This window comes from Aplysia californica, unplaced genomic scaffold (assembly GCF_000002075.1).
Source record: "Aplysia californica isolate F4 #8 unplaced genomic scaffold, AplCal3.0 scaffold00564, whole genome shotgun sequence".
NCBI lineage: Eukaryota > Metazoa > Mollusca > Gastropoda > Aplysiida > Aplysiidae > Aplysia > Aplysia californica.
This window is the reverse complement of record NW_004797834.1, coordinates 170,708-192,198: the sequence shown is the minus strand read 5'-3', so window position 1 is coordinate 192,198 and position 21,491 is coordinate 170,708. Positions and strand designations below refer to the sequence as shown.

The window sequence follows — 21,491 nt, the reverse complement described above, 5'->3', positions numbered from 1 at the left end:
TGTGTGTGTGTGTGTGTGTGTGTGTGTGTGTGTGTGTGTGTTTGAGTGAGGAGGGGGAATGAGGAAATCTTTAGTGCCCGCTGTGGCGCCCATTAGTTGCCTTTCATTACTTTTAAAAATAAATAGTAGGACGATTCTACATAAAATGCAACCTTATATTGTCTTTGACAGACTTTTTACAGAACGTTTTTGTTATCATTTGATGTTGGGGGGTTTTTTGAGGGAAAAAATCGAAGTGCAGTGCAACTCTACGAATCTTAATAATCACGTGGAAAAAACAGGAAACGAGTGCTCTTTTGTTTGGCGTTTGGTATGTTGTACTTTCGCTTTAATTCTTCCTCGGCAGCCTGTTGGACACATGATCTGTCTCAAGTCTGAAGTCACCAGTGCCAAACTGTAACCTAAAAAATGATGATGTGTTGATCCACAGTAATCTGCAGAGGGCAGATATTTCACCAAAGAATTATTATAAGGTAGATCTCAGATCTCGAATCTAGAGTCTTGTGTTTTGTGTAGTCTAGATTCTAGATGCACTTTCCTTCTAGGACTAGGAAGCCATCCTTCCTCCTCCTCCTTTTGCGTTCAGCTCAACTTGACTTTAAATCAAATCTAGAATCTTGGGTAATCTAGATTTATCTAGATTCTAGATATCTAGAATCTAGATCTTGACTAGAATCTAGGCCTAAAGCCCGGCAAGATTGCAAGATTATCAGAATTGCTTCAAAATCAAACTAAGATCTTCTCAGGTCTTCTGTCTGTCTGTAAATGAAACATTTTCTTTTCTGTTGACATTTTCATTTTATCAATGTTGAAAGAATTGTCACTGTACTGTTGATAAACTTGATCTGCTGACACAGTCAAAGTGCAGTGGCTGTACAATACGGGAATGTGTCTAGATCTTGATCTAATGTGTCTAGATCTTGATCTAAAGTCTATAGTCTATAGATCTACGCATGCAATTGCGTGCACTAACACATTTTTTACTTGAACTTGAAGTGTATACAGACCCGGTGACCGGGAACAAAGTCACGAAGTATACAGACCCGGTAGGGGAACTCTTTTGTGATTTCGGAAAGTGTCAGGGCCCAGACCCGGTAGTGTGTGTGTGTGAGCTATATATATATATCAGGCCGTCGTTATTCGGACTCGAGTCCGAATAACATTTTTTCATATATTCGGACTTGAATCCGAATAAAAAAAATTCTTATTCGGACTCCAGTCCGAATATGAAAAAATGTTATTCGGACTCGGGTCCGGAGAAAAGGAAGTGTCTTCGTTCTATATCTAACGTTCAGGGCTTCCCATTTTCCGCCATTTTTTAGTTTCCCCCACACCTTTTCTGCCGATCCGATGCCCACCGCCTCATTGATACGCCCCTCCACCCCCCATGTTTTCCACTTTCTTTGTTGTAGAAAAAGGTAAAATTGAAGATTAGCAGACCACCTGGCACCTGCATATTATATGAGCTGTAAAAAAAAAGACCGATTCGTTCAAATACACAAGCCTGTGTCATCTCGATTGTTTACCAAGAAAAAGTGGAGTTGCTGTGTAGAGCTGAGCATACGGCAACTTTTGATTCCATAGACCAGCGCACAATTTATTGGGTAGATCTACGTCAAGACTAGCTTATAACTTATTGTAATAATGATCAGTTGCCGGGGGAAAAAAGACTGACGCGTATGCGACGTTCAACGCCCGGACCGATAGTACCCCCCTCCCCGACATGCACACAGCCACACGTGTGCAGGCCGCCCATCCGACCCCGACACACGCTAACGAGCCATCTTTAATTGCTTCTGATGACCTCTTGACAAATAAACTTTTTTATTAAAAGCGCTATAACTTTTCAGGCCGGCCTCAAATTCATCATAAGATAAAAACTCGGCTCCTGTTCAAAACGCCATTTTGCCCGAAGCGATCCCGGTCTCTACCCAGCCTGAGGCGAGTCACGAGTGAGGCAGGACAGGAAGCCGGAGTCACGAGTCACAGGAAGTCAGAAATGATGTCATGCTGGACAAGAATCAGAGTGCGAATAACATTTTTTCATATTCGGACTCGAGTCCGAATAGTCACTTCGAATATGCTAGATCTAGATCTAGATATATAATATATCTCTCTAGATCTAGGCCTAAGCTTACAATTGTATTCACCTACATTTTTTTTTGCTATACATACGCACGCAATTATACTTGGCCGGCTCTATTTCTCCGAACGTTTGGGAAAATAAACTTTCAGAACTCTATTTCTCCAAACAGTTACCATTCTCAAGATTTGTTGATAACAAGTGAATAGAGTGGCCCTTGTGTGTGTGTGTGTGTTTCTCTGTGTGTGTGTAAGGTGTGAACGGGGGGAGTGGAGGGATTTTTTTTTACCTGAAGAATTTTAGTTTTTGTTGGGTGACTAAATGCAGTTTACTGCCAAGGTCGAAAAGTCTTGAGTTTTCTCGCAGTACCTTTTGAAGGTATTTTCAAATGAAGTATAGTCCGGGAATGTTGCCCCAACAACAATTGAAATAGCCTATATCTGAAACGGAGTGTCTACGTACACGGTAACCGGGCACCTAGCCTCAATATCTACGTACACGGTAACCAGCAACCGGGCACGTAGTCTCTCTATCAGTACTATCACGTACACGGTAACCGGGCAGTCCAGAACTCCCAAGTTCAGTTTTGTCATCCGGTGTTGCCTTCATCCCCACCCCTCCCCCGGCTGTACCTTTTTAAAAAATCAATAATCCCCCCATTCCGGAGCCCTCTATACTTTAAATGAACTTTGGTGACCCCAACCGGTACTCACAATGTTATGCGCCCGCACAGGTTCACTGGCTGGTCACGTTGGCGAACCCGACAAGACGCTTGTACATATGTACGACTTTCTTTTTTTTTCAGCAAGTGACAGCACAGTACAAATATTGATTTATTTTCATTCCGGTTACCGTGTACGTAGATACTGAGACTAGGTGCCCGGTTACCGTGTACATAGATACTGAGACTAGGTGAGACTAGGTGCCCGGTTACCATGTACATAGATACTGAGACAAGGTACCCGGTTACCGTGTACGTAGACACTCCATATCTGAAAAAAACAGACAAGTAAAAATCTCTAGCTCTACAAATTGAATTCGATGTAAAAAATGCTTCTTCCCAGTCCTCACAGAATGGCAGAATGAAAGGATAACGCCTAAATCTCGCAAATAACCAAAACATCTTGAGATCGGAAACCATTCGGAGAAATAGAGTTCAACTTTATTTTCCCGAATGTTCGGAGAAATAGCCACTTCGATTATATTATACTTTGCTATGCACGCAATTACGTGCGGTAATGCCAAAGGTTCTTTATTAGATCTAGGCTAGATCTACAAATATATTTTGCACTTGCTTTTTGGGCTTTTGTCCGCAATACGACGGGCCCGCTTTCCCGCTAGTGCATGATGGGCTATGTCACTAGGGGATGCTAGGTGGGTTTCATCGTTGACTGCTTTGGGTGTGTGTGTATGTGTTTGTGTGTGTGTGCATGCGTGTGTGTGTTTGTGTGTGTGTGTACAACTTTGTTTGAGGAGGAATAGAGGAGGTACTTATTATGGTACTGGTACTGGCTAAATTAATGGACCAAGAATTTCCAAGAATTGTTTAAAAAAAGATAACACAAATTAACACACATTTTAAAAAAAGAACGAAAGGGGTTGGGGAGGGGGGCACCTTATTTTATCAACCCACTGTCATATTTACCTGACTCAGACAGCCAGGCGTGGTCTTGCATTGCCCGATGCTTTGTCATAAATTTTGAGTCTGCCTCTCAGTCTGTGTACAGGCCGTCATATTCCATTCACCTATCGTTATTATATTGTTCATCCCTCCTGTGAATATTTACCCAAACAGACCAATGGGTAGGCCTAACAATACATTTTCAACAGCTGGTGAGGGAAGCGTGATCTGTATTACTTGCATAATATTTCGTATATTCCACCCTTGCTCAAAATCAGCAACAAAAGAAAGCTTAGGCCCAGATCCTACCAAAACCAAACCATCAATGCAACGCAAAAAACCCTTCTTACACCATCCACCCCCCTTTAATACAAAAACACTATTCAAGAATTACCCCTATATGACAGTCTTTAAAACTCTGAGATCAGCTCCGGTTTTGACCTCAGAAAAGAATGATTTACTTTCTTCATTTTGACCAGTCCTGCCTAAGACGACCACCTTTGTTATACGGCCACTTTTTTCCTCTTGACAGTGGGTGGCCGTTTTACACAGGTTTGACTGTACACACAATTGCGTGGGTAGCAAAATTTTAATTTCTGTGCCCGCAATTGCGTGTGTATAGACTCAGCCGTACAATACACTACAACTGTAGATCTAGCCTTGTTGTTCTGTCAAAATAAAAACTGTACACCACATCTTGATCCAAATCTGTTTTCTAGGCCTAGTTTTGAGAGATTGGGTGTGTCTAAGAAGTTGACTTTGTAAGCATATATATTTAATGTTTTGTTTTTTAATTATCACGTTCAATGTGCTGCTAGTTCTTCATATTTCTAGATCTAGACTCCAGATCTAAGTCTAGTTGTAGTGTTAGATTCAATTTTTTTTTACGATGCCTTGCATACTGATTTAATCTCTCAGATGATTCGCTTTCTACTTCTCTTGATGAGTTGATGATTACTATTACTAGCTCTGTTAGCCAGTGTAGAAATTTTGCCGAATTATGGTCTCTTCTACTAATACGGAGTGTCCATGACGGATGGATCGGGCCGATCGCCCAACTCGGTCACCTGAAACTGAAAACAAACACTTTTGTTTTTGAGGCGACTGAGTGGGCCAATAGGCCCGATCCGACGATCCCATCCATAATGGTCACCCCGTATAAGTCTACCGTTTTGTTCTGAGGGAGTTAACTTCCTCGTGGTTCATCCTGCAACAGTTAACTAAAATTATAGTAGACATAGGGATGGATAGGCCTTGAAATCTAATTCACAGAACAAAGAGGGCTATTGGCAATTTTTAAAAAGATCAATTGTGTCATGACACTGTGGGATCAGGCGCTCGTCAATTTTTTGGCATGTTGATTTACTGGTATTATCTGAGAGCCAATTTGTTTGACTTGCTTCCAATGAAATTAATATCCATCTATCTTACAAACCGAAATATTTGAGATTGAAAGAAGTGCGGTCGCCTGGTTTTAGTGGTGAAATTAGCGAGAAAATTGCTGTCAAAGTTTGGTAACTCCAACTTCTAAAGGGTCCTTGAAAACAAACAAAAATTTGTGACTTTAATCAATGTTTTTCAGTAAAATTCGCAAGGAATTGATAGACATAAAAAGAGGTTGAGCCAAAAAACACAAATTCGATAAAGATTTCCAAACTAGCAGAAAAATGCCTGTTTCTCCGATTTCTGTATTTTGACGAGCACCTGATTTCATCACACTGCCTTACAATTTGAACTGATTTTGAAATTTAGATTTCTTTTTCAAAACTATGAACTATGAAAAAGCATTCCCTGAGTTATGTGGGGCCCCATATTATGGGCCATTGTGATTTTCCACCTACTTATTCCTCAAAATATCCTTCCTTCTCAGACTCCAATTTATTCTTTTCTCATGTAGGTGTATATAATGTGACTGAGACTTTAAATAAAAAAGTAATCAACCCATTTTTAATATAATAGTCAGAGTCAGGTGTAAGGTTGAAAAACAGTGTCATTGCAATAAAAACAAGTCAGCTTGTGATTTTCTTTCAATTTGTATCATCTGCTGCAACCTTGGTTGGCCCTAACATTTCCTAAATGATGAATAATAAATAGTTTTGGTGGGGGCGTTTAACTTCTACAGTTATGACATTTTAACATTGTACAGTTCCACTCTGCTGTATTTATATTTATTTAATCTACATCTTTGCAGTATTTGTTTAATACTTCATACACGCCATCATCAGCACAGTCATGTGAATAAGTGGAGGTCACTGGCCTACTTTCTTACTGTTGTTCTGTTGAAAGATATCAGGTGTTTATTTATAGGCCTATGGATTAGTTAGACTGGCTTTGTAGTAGAGCAAGACAAGCTTGTGCTGTGAACGTTGTAGATTTTAAATTTACCTAATTTTTCTTCAATGGATATTTGATTTATTGAATACATGATTCTTGAATGAGTTGTGTAATGCATGTGTACATATGAATTCTAATTCCACTATAAGTCTGTTATTACTTTAAACTTGATTTTCATATCTTTATTTTTTAAAAATCAACTTTTGCCTTTTAAAGTTCCATGAGTTACAATGGGTGCTGTGCTTTTTTATCTTTTTGAACAATTGTTGGAGTTAAACGATGTGAAATATTTGCATTTTTATCCTCATGGATTGCACTTCAAGTCAATAATGCTTGTTCCAAAAAGTATGGTACTATATTATATTACTGTATTGATTTTTTTTATTCACAGGGTTTGAATCGAATTTTAGAGTACAAAAGACAGTCTGCCCTCTTCAAGAATGTAAAGTCTCAAAGGTTCCACAATGTGAAGCCTTAGAAGTGAGTGGTCAGGGGTGCAGTCCAGTGTCTGAAAGTGGTTCATTGGTCCATTCATCGCTGTTAGGCAAATGTACGTCGGGTAAAAACACATTATATGTCTATTGGATAGCCTTGTGAGATTGAGATGGAAATGAGAGCGGAAAACGGTGTGAGGAGTCTGAGAATGTTGGAGGTGCTGTTTGCCTTTCTCCTTGTCCGGACCTCCTATACAAGTAAGTCAGATTGTTTTTGTTGTTGTTGTTGTTGTTGTGGCTGCTGTTGTTATTGATGTTGTTTTGTTGTTGTTGTTGTTGTTTTTGTAGTTCTCCTCCTCCTTCTTTTCCTTCTCCTCCTTCCTCTTCTTTTCCTCCTCCTCCTCCTCCTCCTCCTCCTGTTGCTTCTCTTTAGTAATAGAATAAGAAAATACATCCTGTAATATTTAATTTGTACTATTTTGAAACTCTGATATTCCCCTAACCAAAATGAGTATGCTATGGTGCTGCAGACGAGAACAAAATTTTATTCCTTGTTATTGACAGGTGGTCTTGAGATGACCCTGGTCCCTGGTCATGAAACTTTTGTCACCATCCCGGCCAATGAAAACTGTACTCTGAAAGTGGAAAAAACTCACAACTCAACTCGCTTTATGGTTATACAAGTGAGTAGTTTGTGTGTTATAGAAGTTTAAATTTTAGGTATTGTTCTGTCTCAAAATATGTCAGTATTTTAGAATTGCTCAATTCAGCATTTTGTGGCCACTGATGAAGGCACACATATGGCAAACTCATTGAAAGGTGAAATTTATCGGAACGGTGCAACAGCTCATGATACTTAAAAGCCATAACAAATGCGAAGATATGACAAACTTGTGCTCTGTCACTGATAAGCTAAATAGATTGACTAAAACTTTAAGAAAAAAATAGTTTGTCATTAATGTTATCAAATAATTTTTATTGGCTTGTTGTTCATTGTAAAAATGTAACAGTAATTGCATTTGAATAACTCATATCCATGCTCTACAGCATTCTCGTTGTGTTTTTCAACTCTTAAATACAATTATTATGATACAATTACTACATAATTATTATACAATCATGTTTTATTATTATTATTATTATTATTGTTATTACTATTACTCTAAGGTATCTAATAAGCACCCCACCCCCCTCCACCCGCTTATTAATTTTCAGTTTTTCTGCGCTCCCTGCCGCTCCTTATTCCATACCCCCTGTTTATTATTTTCCAGCTTAGCACCACCGACGATCATATGAAACATTATATCTAGAATCTCGATATCTGGGTCTAGATTCTTGATCAAGGTTTTTGTCGCATAGCCCTGAAGCGGCCTGAATTGATCGATAACCTACTTTATCACGATGTCCGACCGCTTACTAGATCTTAAGTACTAGTAGATCTAGGCCTTCTCTTGGCGGGGCCCGCTCAGCACTGCCGGCGGGGTTTCCGCGAGCTGGCTCAACTTACACAGTTCGAAAGGGATGGCAGAAAGTGCTGGTTTCCAAGATATAGATTCAAAATCTTATCTCTTTTAAAGATCTAAACCATGTCCTAATTTCATCTAAATGAAATGGTGCAAGATCAAGCCAAACTTTGTGAGTAATAATAGATCTAGAGATAAGACTCATGGGTCAAAACACAAAATTAGGGAAAAACATTGTTTTCAGGAACCTTGTGAATTTGAGGTATCCTTCCGATTTTTGTGAATGAACTGCCTACGTCATTAGAGCAATCGTAGCCTACTATTACTATTTTTTTGTGTGTTACGTCCCCTTTCGATTTCTTGGAATTCTGGCTCTACAGCGCAACACAATGCTCGAGCCCTGACTTTTCGTTCCTAAATGGGAAAAGTTGGCACAGTAACTTACTAAAATCACTAAAATTTCATGATCTCTTGTTCTTTTACTCTTTTATTCACTGAAGGAGAAATAAAAACAGATTGGTTCCTACTCGCACGGGGGTGGGAGGTTGAATGTGCCAACCTTCCCCCCGCCCCCCACACACAAACACTTTTATTAATTTTTGACTTTTGGACCTCTTGTTCACCCCCTCCCCTCCCTTTTATTCCAACCACCCCCCACCCTTTATTAACTTTTGACTACTTGTCCACCCCCCCCCCTTTTATTTGATACCTTAGAGTATTTATTTTAATTATTAAATTTTGTTCTATTACTATCATTATTACCATGATAATATAGTAATAATAATAATGATTGTAATAATAATAATAATGATAATAATAATAATAATTCTTATTATTATTGTTATTGTCATTTTTATAAATATCATAGTTTTCAAATTTATGAAGTCTGTGTACTTCTACATCTTTTCTGTTCCTCAGCTACACTCTCAAATAGAGGAGATATCTTTGTCGTCCTCACCGACGTTCTCTCATTCCACTACCAAGACTGGCTCCAGTGCCGGTCTGGTTACCATGGTATCGAATGGTAATCACAGCATCGTCTGGTATGTCTCTGCAAACAGCACCGAGAATGTTACAGCTCTGGCTCATGTTGAACTATATACAGTTGATGGTGAGATGATATGATTGTCATGTGACTAAGCTTTGGGCTTTTAGCTCCTTATCTCTGACTAGCCGTACCCAGCGGCTTGCGGTCGGAACCGCTTTCCTCTAATTAGCTGCTGGCTGCAACTTGAACACATTCCTTTAAGATGGCTCGATGTCTTCGACGTTGAATTACTTTATGGGTATTGCCGAAAACAGGTCTCTTTTACCAGGAGTTCATTCATTAGATGAAGAACTATCAAAATAGGTTCACTTGTTTTGATTTAATGAACAATTTATTGTAAATGTCACTTTTAGATTGTGTACCAAATGAAGGCCCCTTCAAAGTGGGATTATCTCCATTGGAGATAATGAGTTAAACTTCATTCTTCAAGCTTTCAGTTCATTTTTAGAGCTTTTCCAGTGCTGTATATAAATCTTAGTTTTGCACAAATAATCTGTTTGACAGAAAAATATGTTTGACTGTGGTCAAGTTTCAAATCCTTGCAGAGGTGTTTATGTACACAACGTATCTTCATAAAACAAGAATTTATTTAACAATTTTTCAAGTTTTTCTCCCCAATGTATTGTAGATGAGCCTTACTTATTCAAAAATCCCCCCTCTTTGTTTGCTCTTTATGGTCCGCTTGTTATTTGAAACACATCTCTTGTTTTGTTGTTTTCAGATCCATTACCAGGGGGATGCAATCAAGTTTTCAATATGGAACTAGATCCAAGTATTCAGCTAGACTACTCTGACCACTGGACTAAAGCCTGGTTTCAGTGGTCGAATTTCGCTACTGCTGATGGAGAGCTGCCTTTGGACTGTGAAAGCCCAGTGGTAATATTTTTTTGGATGAATTTGATTATACAGTTGTGTTCTAAATGTAAGTGTACTTTCAAAGAGACTGCTGCAATTGCCAGTTATGGTTCCTTTTGAGGTACTGTTCATATTCAACTGAAATGCTTTTGCAAGTATTTCTTAAGAGATTCAGAGTTTCTTGGTCAAAGTGTGTTAATTAAAGGTGGATAGATTCATTATCTGATAATGATCATTTGATATTGTTAATCTTTCAGGAGTAATAATTTGTTTGATCGGGAGAAGGCAAATCGTAACATGTGGGTGGTTGGCAGGTGCTCTGGTGTGGTTTGCTCCTTCTTTCCTATTAAACATCCTTATCTCTCTTCCTTCTTTTTGTATTTGTTACTCTCTTGTAACTCCTCTAATCTTTGGCACTTATAAATATGACCTTATTGTGTTGTAAGTGTGGTAAAACTCCTACTAAAACTAACTAAAAACAGGCTTGTCTGTTTTGGTGGAGCTGTGCCAACTTCAACCGCTACTTTCACTACTAGATCTTGTCTGTATCTGAAACTGATAATCACACCATAATACTAATAAATCTAACTCAAGATTTAAAAAAGAATAAAGCCTTGGATACTGAATTATTTTTATAACTTTGGATGACACTAAAAAATACAGTGGAGTCTATACCACCTGTAGTGACTGGAATATCATACTGCACAAAACTGAAACATTAGGGGTGGGAGAAAGTGGTTGTAAAAGCTACAATGGCACCCCAATGGTCAGGCAGACGAAAGGATAGGTGAAGGGGAACCTTGTAAAACCCAGTGCCGTCCTCTCAAAATAACCTATCAGTGGCTAGTACAGCATTAAACTCACATGAAAGCAAAGATGGAGATCTCTCAAACAATCTTCTCTCCTTCCCAGCTGCAGACAGCCCTGGAGTACAAGGTGTATGTGCTTTTCATGGACCAGAAAAACCTGCACGCGGATCACTTCTTCAGTAGTGTACAAAAAATGTTGACACCTGGGCAGGTTAGCAGCAATGGATTTGAAGTAAGTCTTTAAAAGTATTTAAGTTTTGGTAGGAATCTAAGGGCATTTTGCCTGGATGGCGGCCAAACACTACTCTTATTTATTTTAGGACCACCAAGAGATCTTATATGTGCAAAGCTTGCTCTTGGAGCCTCCGAGGTGTTTTGCCGCATTACAGATAACTATTGGCGATTATTCTCGTATTTTACCTTTTTGTCTTTAAAGGAAAATAACTCGACTCAGTTCAGTGCTTGTCAATCTTTGCTCAAGCCAGATCCCGCTTTTGCCATCTTTATGAAGCTAAAATTTTCATACCACCAAGCCATATGTGTTTCCAAGCAGAGTATTAAAAATACCTGTCAGGGCGCGTATTGCATAGTGGGTTTATCTCCCACAGCTGATAAAGAGTTAATGCTCTGAAGATCAATGCGTTATGTGTGTGTGTGCGCAGGCTTGTATGTGTGTGTATGCATGTGTGTGTATGTGTGTATATGTGTGTATCATCAGGATGATAAAATTGTTTTCTTTCTTCAGGTGCTGTTTCTCCCCATTCTCTAAGTGTTTACCAATCGTTTCAGTACCTCTGCCTTTTTCCTCAGGTGTTTTCAGTCACAGATGGGCCCAATGCTGTGTCACAGGTCAAGGTCATATCAAGGTCAGGTCAGGGAGCTGTCTATGGGGTAGTTGTGACCCGCAAAGATTTAGGGACCAACGCTGCTTACATAACGTCTGTGACCTACGCCTGCGATTTGAAGTCTGGGAACTGCTCTGTAGAAAGTAAGAACTAAGTGTCATCCGACACGCATGACATAATATGATGTTGTTTGAGCTACATCGTTTTGATTTCTGGTTCAGCCAAACAACATTGTAGGTGGCATTGGTAGTCTAGTAGTCAGGCAAATGGACTCATAATTGTGAGATAGCAAAACCGGAGTTAAAGGCTCAGCTCGGTCCATTATTTGTCCTTGGGAAAGGCACTTGACCCGAATTTTTCTATTTGGCTTGGTCCTATTGGAGATAAATGTTAAATTTGGATGGCCCGCCTCTTAAATAACCTTACAGTGTTACAAAGTTAACTAAATCTATACAATTTTGCTGTTTTTTCAGGACATTGTAACCTTGAGAAAGGGACTGTACTTATAATTTCCTCCCTTCACTTGACTGTGAGTGGGCATTGGCTGTTGGATGAAGTAGAAACACATGAGCAATAGCTTTGGGGCAAGTTATGCTGTTTGTCCCTTGTGCAAATGAGATGGGAAATTGGAACAAACATACTTTCTGAGAGAGAGTAAATGCCTAGTTGTTAAAACCTTTGGTTGGTCTGGATCAGTAACAACAAACCTGCTATGGGGATGGATATAAAACTGAATGAGCTTTATGGAAGCCAAACTGTTGCCTTAGTTTTTTTGTTCTTATTTTCTCTGTTAATTTTTTGGGAGACATTATAAAAGAAGGAAAAAGGATTGATCGGGCAGGGTGGGATATAAAAGGGATATGAAGAATGATGGTTCAGTGATATGATAAATATTTTTTGCTTCACCTGTAATACACATTGAATGGTGTGAGTGACATTATGAAATAAAACTAATTACTAAATTTATAGCTAAAAATGATAGAGGATTGCACTTTTTTAACAGAAAAAGCTTGGAAAAAATACAGTATAATAATGAAAGTCTGGGACAGTCTGGGGGGGGGGGGGGAGGGGAAGGGGAAGATTGACTTGACGTATTATGTGAAAAAATATTGAGCTTTATAAATCCAGATTGTGAACCTTGATTAGAAATAAGTACTTACGCAAAACAGATTTGGAACATGGAAGGTGCAAGAAGCGATAGAAAGTAAGAAGTCAAACCATCAGGTGAAAAATCCATGCTTGAACCTCTAAAACAAGAGATTTATCATCTTTTTTTGAGGGATTTTGTGTTAGGTACATTAAAAGAGAGGTTTGTCTCCTTGTCCCTCCAGGTACAGCTTTGGAGATTGTGGTGGCTGTCGTTGCTGGTTTTCTCGGAGCCTTCCTTCTCCTGTTGGGCCATCGATACTTTAAAATATGTGAGTGGAATGTTATTTTCCTGAATGCACTGCTTTGCAATGGTAACCGTGTTACTGTGAGCCAAACTGAAAAAAAATTTGACAACTTTTTAGGGCTCTGAACATTTTGGAAATGTTGCTTAGGACATATCTGTAGGTAGGTTTTTACTTTTGGCAAGCTCACTTAGATAGATCTGCTGATTTTATGCTACATTCGACTAGCTCAATTTGACTATTTGTGTATCAACTCTTATCACCTACATGCTCATTTGGCGTTTGTTATTAAGGGTGTTTGTAGAATTTCAGTGTATTTTGAAAAAAAATTGTTGTGGGCTGCAGAAGTTGTATATAATATCTATCTACCATGATAAATGTTAATACTTCTTCCTAAGCAACTTTAAGATGTATAGAAATAGAATACTTTTTACATATCGTTTATTTAGAAGCAATCTGACTGTGAAATTAAAAGATTTGGGTTACAGGGAAATCGCAAATTCAAAGCAAATTATAGTAACGTATCGACAGAGCTTTTCAATAAAGTAGTGGTCGAGAAATAGCTATGTTGTTTTAAAAGGAAAGTAAGTCTCAAGAGTTTTAAAAAATAGGTGTTGTAAAAAGTAGCATTGAAAGTTTTTAAAAAAAGAAAATATTGTTTGTTTCACTCCCCAGCTCAATTGGTCTTCGCATTCTCATTCTTTTGCCTGCTGACATACATTCTCATGTCGGTGCCGCACACAGCTTCAGAAGCAGGTTGGTTGTTTTCCCTACAATGTTGGGAATGTCCTGTACAGTGTCTTGTAAACAAATACTAATATACATGAAATATATAAAATAAATAAATATCTCTTTAAAAAAAATTTTTTGAGAAGATCTGGTTTACAATTAATACAATAGCAGCCATACATAGAAGCATAGACAAATACATACAATGATACATTTATTTTACTCAGTTGACAATTTCATGCCATACTATCAATGGTTTCCTCTTGCTGGTCCTGTTGTTGAGTTATGATTAGGTACATGATAACTGTCACACTTTGTTGTCTTACATTGTTTAAAATAGCAGTATCATGGAAGAGAAGAAAAAGATGATACTAATGGCAATAGAATAACAGTACCCCACCTAGGGCTTGGGATGATAGACTCTCTGCATCAAGAGCTTCCCAGCTAGAGGCAAGAAATCATCGGACCGTTTCCTGCTGAAATTTGTTGAACTATAGTTCATGTGGACACAGAATGGATTTTACTTTACTTCAGTCAAATGATAATGATGTTGGTGGTGGGTGGGATCGGAAGTCTGACCCAGGCAGGTTCCTGTGCCAATGCAGGGAGGCTCTGCACTAACCCTGAGACTAATGGTTCCCGGTTCCAGAGCTATGAGAGGAGGTATGGAGCTAGGTGGAACAGACGTGAGCAAAGCAATAGATAGAAGCTCTTGGCTCCAAGGATTTTTCTTTTTCCCTGCTCATATAAAAGTAGTCTTTACTATATTTTTAACTCTTTATCTTCGGTAAGCCGTCGTAACCCCCATGTCAGTGAGCGGCTGACAGCAGCTCATGTACATTCCTTTACGACGACTTCAACATCGAATTACTTTTTGGTAATTGCCGGAAACAGGTCTCTTTTACCTGAAGTTCATTCATTAGAGGAAGAACTATGAAAATAGCTGTCCTAGTTTCGATTTGATGACCCATTTAATGACGTTTTTTGTTATTTTTAGTCTTAGCACAAAAAAAGGGCCCCAGCATAGTGGGTTTACCCCCATCGGAGATAAAGAGTAAAGAGTTTTTGCAGCACTGCCCGAAAATCATAATAGTAAGTTTTTTTATCTTCTATTTTAACTCTTTATCTCCGAGGGGTAAAAATATACTATGCCAGTAAGAAATCCTAAAATGACATATATGTCACTTAATGGTCATCAAATCAAAGTAATTGAACCTATTATGATAGTTCTTCATCTAAGGAATGAAATCCCCATATAAGAGACCTGTTTTTAGCAATTGCCGAAAAGTGATTTGACGTGTAAGTCATCATAAAGCAATGTGCTTGAGCCGCTGCCAGCTGCTCACCGGCACAGCAGTTTTGACCAACAGCTGCTTGGAGCGCCTTGCCGGTGATAAGGAGTTAAACAATATAAGTTTTTAAGTATTTCTTATTTGTTACTAGTTTTCTGGGGGGTGGGGGGTTGTACATTTTAACTTATCTTCATATCAGTGTTCGTTCTTAGATAAAGTCTCTATATTTATTGATTTATTCTTTTTTTTTTAAAGTTAAATATTTTTAAACAACAATTAATTTTTATCATGTTTGTTTTGCTGAAAGATGTTTGTTTCAATTTTCTTCTCTTTTTTCTTCAGTGAAGCTGGCCGTCTCAGCCTGTGTGGGCATCGTGGGAGCGTGTCTGTGGCTAGGGCTGTGGTACCTTCTGGCCCTGCCCATTCTGTCTGTGTTCCTGGTCGGGCTCTGCGCGGGTTACCTTGTGTCGGCTACCCTGTTCTTTACACCTTTTGGTATGGGGAATAACCTGCCGTGGTTTTTACAGATATTTATTTACTATTTACGTGCATGGTTTTCTGCCTCCCCTTAGTTTTAAGGGACGCTTTGGAAACTCTAGGGAATATATGTTATGCCTAGTAGCTTAGTCATTAGTGAGTTTAGGGTCACAAATAATGTGAAACACTGTCAATGAGTAGGTGATGTGTCCTTGATGGAGGCACCTGAAACCCAGCCTAGAAAATGGGCCGCTTTGTGGTGACCAGCCATGAAGTGGGTTTTTTTGGTCTATAGACTTGTATTATAATATCCCTAAACTGGACACTGTCATGGCAGCAACTCTTTACTCTTTATGAAAAGTTTGCTGTGCTGGTGTGCACCATGGGCGAGCAAGTGAAGAGCAAAATACCAGTCCGGCTCCGCTAGAAACGAGTGTGCACACAGCCATTCCACCTTGCCCTGTATTTGGTGCGAAATAAAGTCAAACGGTGAGCTCCATAGTGAACTGGAAATACATCAGAGAGCTCAGTCTGGGATATTATTATACAAGCCTATGGTATTGTCTGTGTATTGTAATGTGTCTTTTATTTCATGAACAATTTAGTGCTGATGTTATATGTATAAAAGAAAAGTTATAGGTTTCACGTTCTAATCTAAGTACTCATTACCCGTTAATTGTCAGTGTCACAAGCAATCTACTAAAGTCTGTTTGGGTATTTTTTACACAAGAGATAAAAAACTAGTTTTTATTGTGTTGTTCCAATCAGGAATCATGAAAAGCAAGAATATTGTAAACCTTGATCATAGCATTAAACTTTTTTTTTATGATGTTGAAAGATGCATCTTTGGAGGAGCTTTGGGAGGGTGTAAAATTCTATATTTTCTGAAGGATAAGCGGATCAGTTACTTTTGTCATTTGGTTCACAAGAAAAAAAAATAGCAGTCGTCATTTAGATATGTAAATAAACACTTGTGAAAGCTGTTAAGCGAAAACTACTGTTTTGGTTTTTTTTTTTTTTTACTCTTCTTCACTCCCACAAAGCCACAATCATATTGCCTCCCACCATTTCAACAAGTCCGTTTGTATGGCAGGTAACCTGGACTGGTGGAGCACAGAGCTGAACTACTCCATGTCCTTCACCTGTGTCCTGCTTCTGTTTACTGTCGTCCTTATGGCCTACTCCAAAGTGGTGAGTTCTTTGTTGTAATATTCTAGTGTAAACAAATTATAGATCTTTTGTAACCTGGGCCACCCAGTCTTTACATTCTTCTTTTCTTTCCCCCTGTTGTTTCTGTCTTGTCCTGTTTGCTTTTTCTTTGCTTTGAATGGCTGTTATTGCGTCAGTGTGCTTATATCTTTATTTATCTTTCTACCTGTCAATTACTACTCTTAGCTAATTTTACCCCTCATTAAAATATAATGTGTATGTTGTATTTTGTGAAGTTAAGGTAACGTAAACTCCATCTTTGTACATTCGAAGGTTCTCTGTTCACCTGGAAAAGTAAATTGTAATACATGTTCTTAGGTTTACAAATCAAATGGTCTTGTTCTTACATTTGTTAAAGTATAGAAAAACAGATGTATTTGTCTCTAGTATCATCATCATATTTGAAACAGACACTGCAATCATGGTTTGCCACTAATTTCTCTGCTCATTGTTGTCCTGGTCTTTCCCCAACCCCTTCTCTTCAAGTTCTGTAAGTTGCAATTGATTTACCCCTGCCATTTTTGCCATTTATATTTTTTCTGTGAGAGCAAGATGAGTGACGCTTGATGTGACTGTCATGTCTTCTTTTTGTTTTCTGTTTTGAGACCTGCATGTTTGCCGACAATCGTCTGAAATCCGACAATCGCGACCCGACCCGCGAACCGGCCGATGCTATCGCTAGGCCCGCCTGTATCAGTCAATGTGCGTAGTGCGAGGCTTGGCCGACTGCCAGTGACCCATTTTTCTCCCGTCGGCTTCGTCGGCACTTTCGTTTTTGCGCCGACCGCCGACGCGCGCACCGCCGACTGCCGACGTCGGCGTTTCCGACATAATTGTCGGAATCTAAGTAGAAATGCGAATACGAAAAAGGACGACAACTTAAATGATCTACTTTCAGTTTCGTGCTCGAGCGGCCATTTTAAATTTCGTTTGTTGACTAATTCAATTGTTCAGATCGTTTGGATTCATTCAAGTCCGACTCTCTTGTTCTAATAGAATCTAGATCTAGATTTATATAGATCATTATAGACCTCAATGGAGGATTCATATTCCAATTCTATAGTGTCAAACCCTATCATAGGTTGTGCTGTAATCTTTATATTGGTAAAAATAAGCATTTCATCAGGTGCGTGAATTGTTTTTTTATTTAGTAAAGATCTAGACTAGAATCTAGATCTAGAATCTAGAATCTAGACTCAGCTGAGTCCTTCTGTTCGGAATCGGATGCGGATTTCTAGTTCAAGGCCTATTCCTATTCACTTGTTCTACAAGGTCTAGATCTAGATTTATTTAGATTACTAGATTTCTAGATCTAATAATAATAATAGATAGCATTTGTATAGCGCAAATCCCCGCTCAACAGCAGGCTCTATGCACTTTACACTATATTATTACCCCAGCAGACCATAGAACACTCCGAAACATTCTCAGCTTCCCGGGAAGCATACAGTGCAAGCAGCTGATTAAGCGCTCAAACACTAACATACTGACAAGATCTTTCGCTGTCTATAGCCGGGTACCCATTCCCTCCTGGGTGAAGTGAGGAAAATTCGTGTAAAGTGCCTTTCCCAAGGACACAACGTCGGGTCCCTGACGGGATTCATATTATATATTCCAATTCTATTGTGTTATATTGTATCAAACCCTATAGCAATGTAGATGTAAGCCATATATAGATCTAGAATCTAAATCTAGATCTATATGCTCCTTATTTGTTTTGGAGTGTGGTTTTTTAATTAAAATTTTTTTTTTCATTTAGGACTTGTTTTGGCCTTTTTTACATGAGGCCCGTTGCAGGTTCTTTTTGGGGGTAGGGTTAGGGTTAGGTCTCTTCTTTATTGTGTTTGTTGGGGTGGTCGCTCGTTACTCGGATGTTTTTCCTTATGACACCCAGAAAGGCTTTTTTTTTGGGGGGGGGGTTGTGCAACATTTTCAGACAGTCTGGTTGAGGCTCACATGCAGGTCTATGTTTTGTATTTTACAGTGTTGTCGGTACACATAAATGAACCCCGACTCTAAATGTGCAATAGTCATACAAAATTAGCTGATTACTACTGGTAATGTTGCGATTTATCTGTTCTTTCTTCTCCCAGTTGAACATTTTGTCATGCGGTATTGTTGGTGCTTTTCTGTTGCTCATGGTGGCAACCATCCCGCTACGGTCAAGTCTGCTTCTGGTCTTTCTCAACTCAGTGCACCGACAAACCATCTCGGGGCTCGTGGATGCCAAGACAGCAGTTCCTTATCATACTCAAGGTTCAAACACGTGTGTGTGTGTATGGGAGTGTGTGTGTGTGTGTGTGTGTGTGTGTGTGTGTGTGTGTGTGTGTGTGTGCTAGACTTTTAATGTACAGTATAACACAGATAGGTCGAACCCAGAAGACTCGAAATCACACATCCGTCGAACTGTGCTTGCCATCCTGGGGTTTTTTTTTCTTCTTTATCTTTGTAAGAAAATTGCGTAAAGCTCAAACACAAACATGGAATAGTGGAACTAATTACGCTGCTGTAGAGATCTAAAGTCAATGTCCTTTGAGGTGCGTTTGGGACAAAATAATTATAATAAAAAATACAGAAAAAGGCAAGGTTGGTAAAATACCGCCATCCCCCCTCCATGGAAGCAGCTAGCTCTGCCTAGGCCTTAGGGCTTTAGGTCTAGTTACCCGACATGTGAGAGCTATCCGTGTTATACTGTAGTTGTTTCATCAGGTGAAGCTATTTTTGAAAGAGGTTAAGATGCATGTAGCTGTATGAGTTTCAAAACGTTACATTGCAGGACCCCTGATAAAAGGTCATGGGTTCGTTTCCCGTCTGGTTTGCGTTTAGTATTTTGTCCTTTAGAGAATAATTGTTCACATTGGTATTTCCTCTCTCTACTCAGCTATGAGTTTATTTTCCATCGTTAACTTTTTTCCGAGTTAAAGCCTCTACACTAGTGCCTCAAGAAATTTTGACTTTCTGGGATATGGCATGGCATGAAAGGAGTTACAGTGCTAATGGAGCAAGGGGATGTTGAAATGTGTTACAGAATATCATCCTCTATACTAGATGGTCTCCTATTTTCAAACCCTTTTCTTGCTATGGAAACTGAAATAACCTCAGAGTCTATGGCTCTATTTCGACCAGGTAGGTTTATTTGTTTCTCCCCTGTATTTTCCCCCTTCATCATACCGGAGGATTGTGGAAGGTGATCAGTTCTGTACAAATCCTTAGTATACTAGCAGGAGCTGCAGTTCCCCTAATGTTGGATTGAGCAGATGAACATATTAAGTACTCAGATATATACATATTTGATATTTACTATGACGTATTATTCCTGTGTTTGTTCTTCCTTTTTTTTTCGTTCTGACCACTTGGTAGAGTGCAATGCCTTCAAGTGACATGTGTGTATGTCTTGAAGGATGCTGAACTCATGTAGACAAAGCTTGAACTTAATGGTAGCAAATTCCATTGTACAGTTTTTTGTCACATACTGTGTTGTATTCCAGGTGGTTCGCGGGTGCTCTGGGGTGGTTTGCTCCTTCTTTCATTTCAAACACCTATCATTCTTAACCTTCCTCCATCTTTTCTTTGTATGTAACTCTATAGTAACACCTTTCATTGTCTGTACTTTCATTTACAATTTTTATTTCTAGTCTGCACATTTATTTAGCAAAATGTGTTAAACTCTTACTAAAGCTAAAACTGTGTTGTCATCCCCAGATATTATCCTTTTTACTGCCTGGCCTCTGTTGACTATAGTGGGCGCAGTGTTCCAGACTTATAGAGAGCGCAACCGAGAACCCTTCCCGATTCCTCCCAGGATTGTGCGCAAGCGTCAGCAGATGTGGCAGTCTGCTCGTTATCTGGTGGAGGAAGATGATGGTGAGGGGGAGGGCTACAGAAGAGATGGGGCTTCGTCGGACACGGCAGATGAGAGGAGGCCGCTCATCACAAACACTTCTCCCGAGGCGTACGAGAGCATACACAAGACTGGTGCGCGAAGGACTGGCCGAGAGAGGGAGATAACCAATTCCCCAGATTCTGTGTCCCCACTACTGCAGTGACATTGTGCGAGGCAAGAAGAGACAGAAAGAGAAAAACTAAACCAAGTGAACCAGAGTCGTATTGGTATTACGTGTGCTGAATTTGTGGTCGACATAAACCAACTTCTAGCACCATTTTATTTACCTAATTTTATAACCAGTTTTTCTTGTGCTAAAGTAAGTTCTCTGTATATAAATATTTAGCAATATTCCAGCTAATGCGCTTTCATCTTATTTGCCATGACATTTATGTAAAGTAATAAAGCAAAAACCCTTACATGGGAGTTTCTTTCTACCTGCTTGTTTGGAAGAAACTGTGTCGTGGTGAAATGAGGGACTTGTCAATTTTTAGGCATGTGGAGTATCTTAAAGCCAGTTCATTTGACTGGTTTTTAATGTAAAGATACTCTTCTATCTTGAATGGTAGTCAAGATATTGGTGACTTAAGGAGATGAGGGTCACCTGGTGTCAGGTAAAATTTGTGCTAAAATGGCCTCTTGAAGTTTGGTGATTTTTCTAAGCCATAGTGTCCTTGAAAACTGCAAATTTACATTTTTTATGCCTTTGATCTTTGTTTTTCAGTAAAATCAAAACAGCAATATATTTTTCAATAGACATAAAAGGTGTTGACCGCAAAACAAAACAAAATTGATAAGAATTTCTGAACTGGCGGAAAAATGTCAGTTTCTTTGATTTCATTATTTTGTCTAGTGCATGAATTCTCCACAATGACTCGCATATGTTGACCAATTTTATGGGATGGTTGCAGCAATGTGGCCATCTGAAGAGAAGCTGTTTGCCTGGCAGACTGAATAAAATGTGTTGTATAGTGTCTTTACCTGTTTTTTTAGATTTTTATAGCTTTTTATAGCACAT

At 39.0% G+C, this 21,491-nt stretch overlaps 1 protein-coding gene across 2 annotated transcripts; it reads left to right on the top strand.

Annotated features, from left to right (window-relative positions):
* The first annotated feature begins 338 nt into the window (after nt 1-338).
* Nucleotides 339-21,191, top strand: LOC101862297 (transmembrane 7 superfamily member 3). 2 transcript variants are annotated; one of them, XM_035972040.1, is made up of 13 exons: nt 339-473; nt 6,430-6,588; nt 7,037-7,155; nt 8,854-9,046; nt 9,705-9,859; nt 10,751-10,879; nt 11,458-11,635; nt 12,824-12,910; nt 13,559-13,639; nt 15,247-15,399; nt 16,475-16,572; nt 18,684-18,846; nt 20,293-21,191. In XM_035972040.1, the coding sequence occupies exons 3-13, from the start codon at nt 7,048-7,050 to the stop codon at nt 20,634-20,636; spliced, it is 1,689 nt and encodes a 562-aa protein (XP_035827933.1). In that variant the 5' UTR covers nt 339-473; nt 6,430-6,588; nt 7,037-7,047; the 3' UTR covers nt 20,637-21,191. The 2 variants fall into 2 exon arrangements, with proteins under 2 accessions (XP_035827933.1, XP_005106995.1); XM_005106938.2 differs by having other exon boundaries at nt 6,430-6,730.
* The last annotated feature ends 300 nt before the right edge of the window (nt 21,192-21,491 follow it).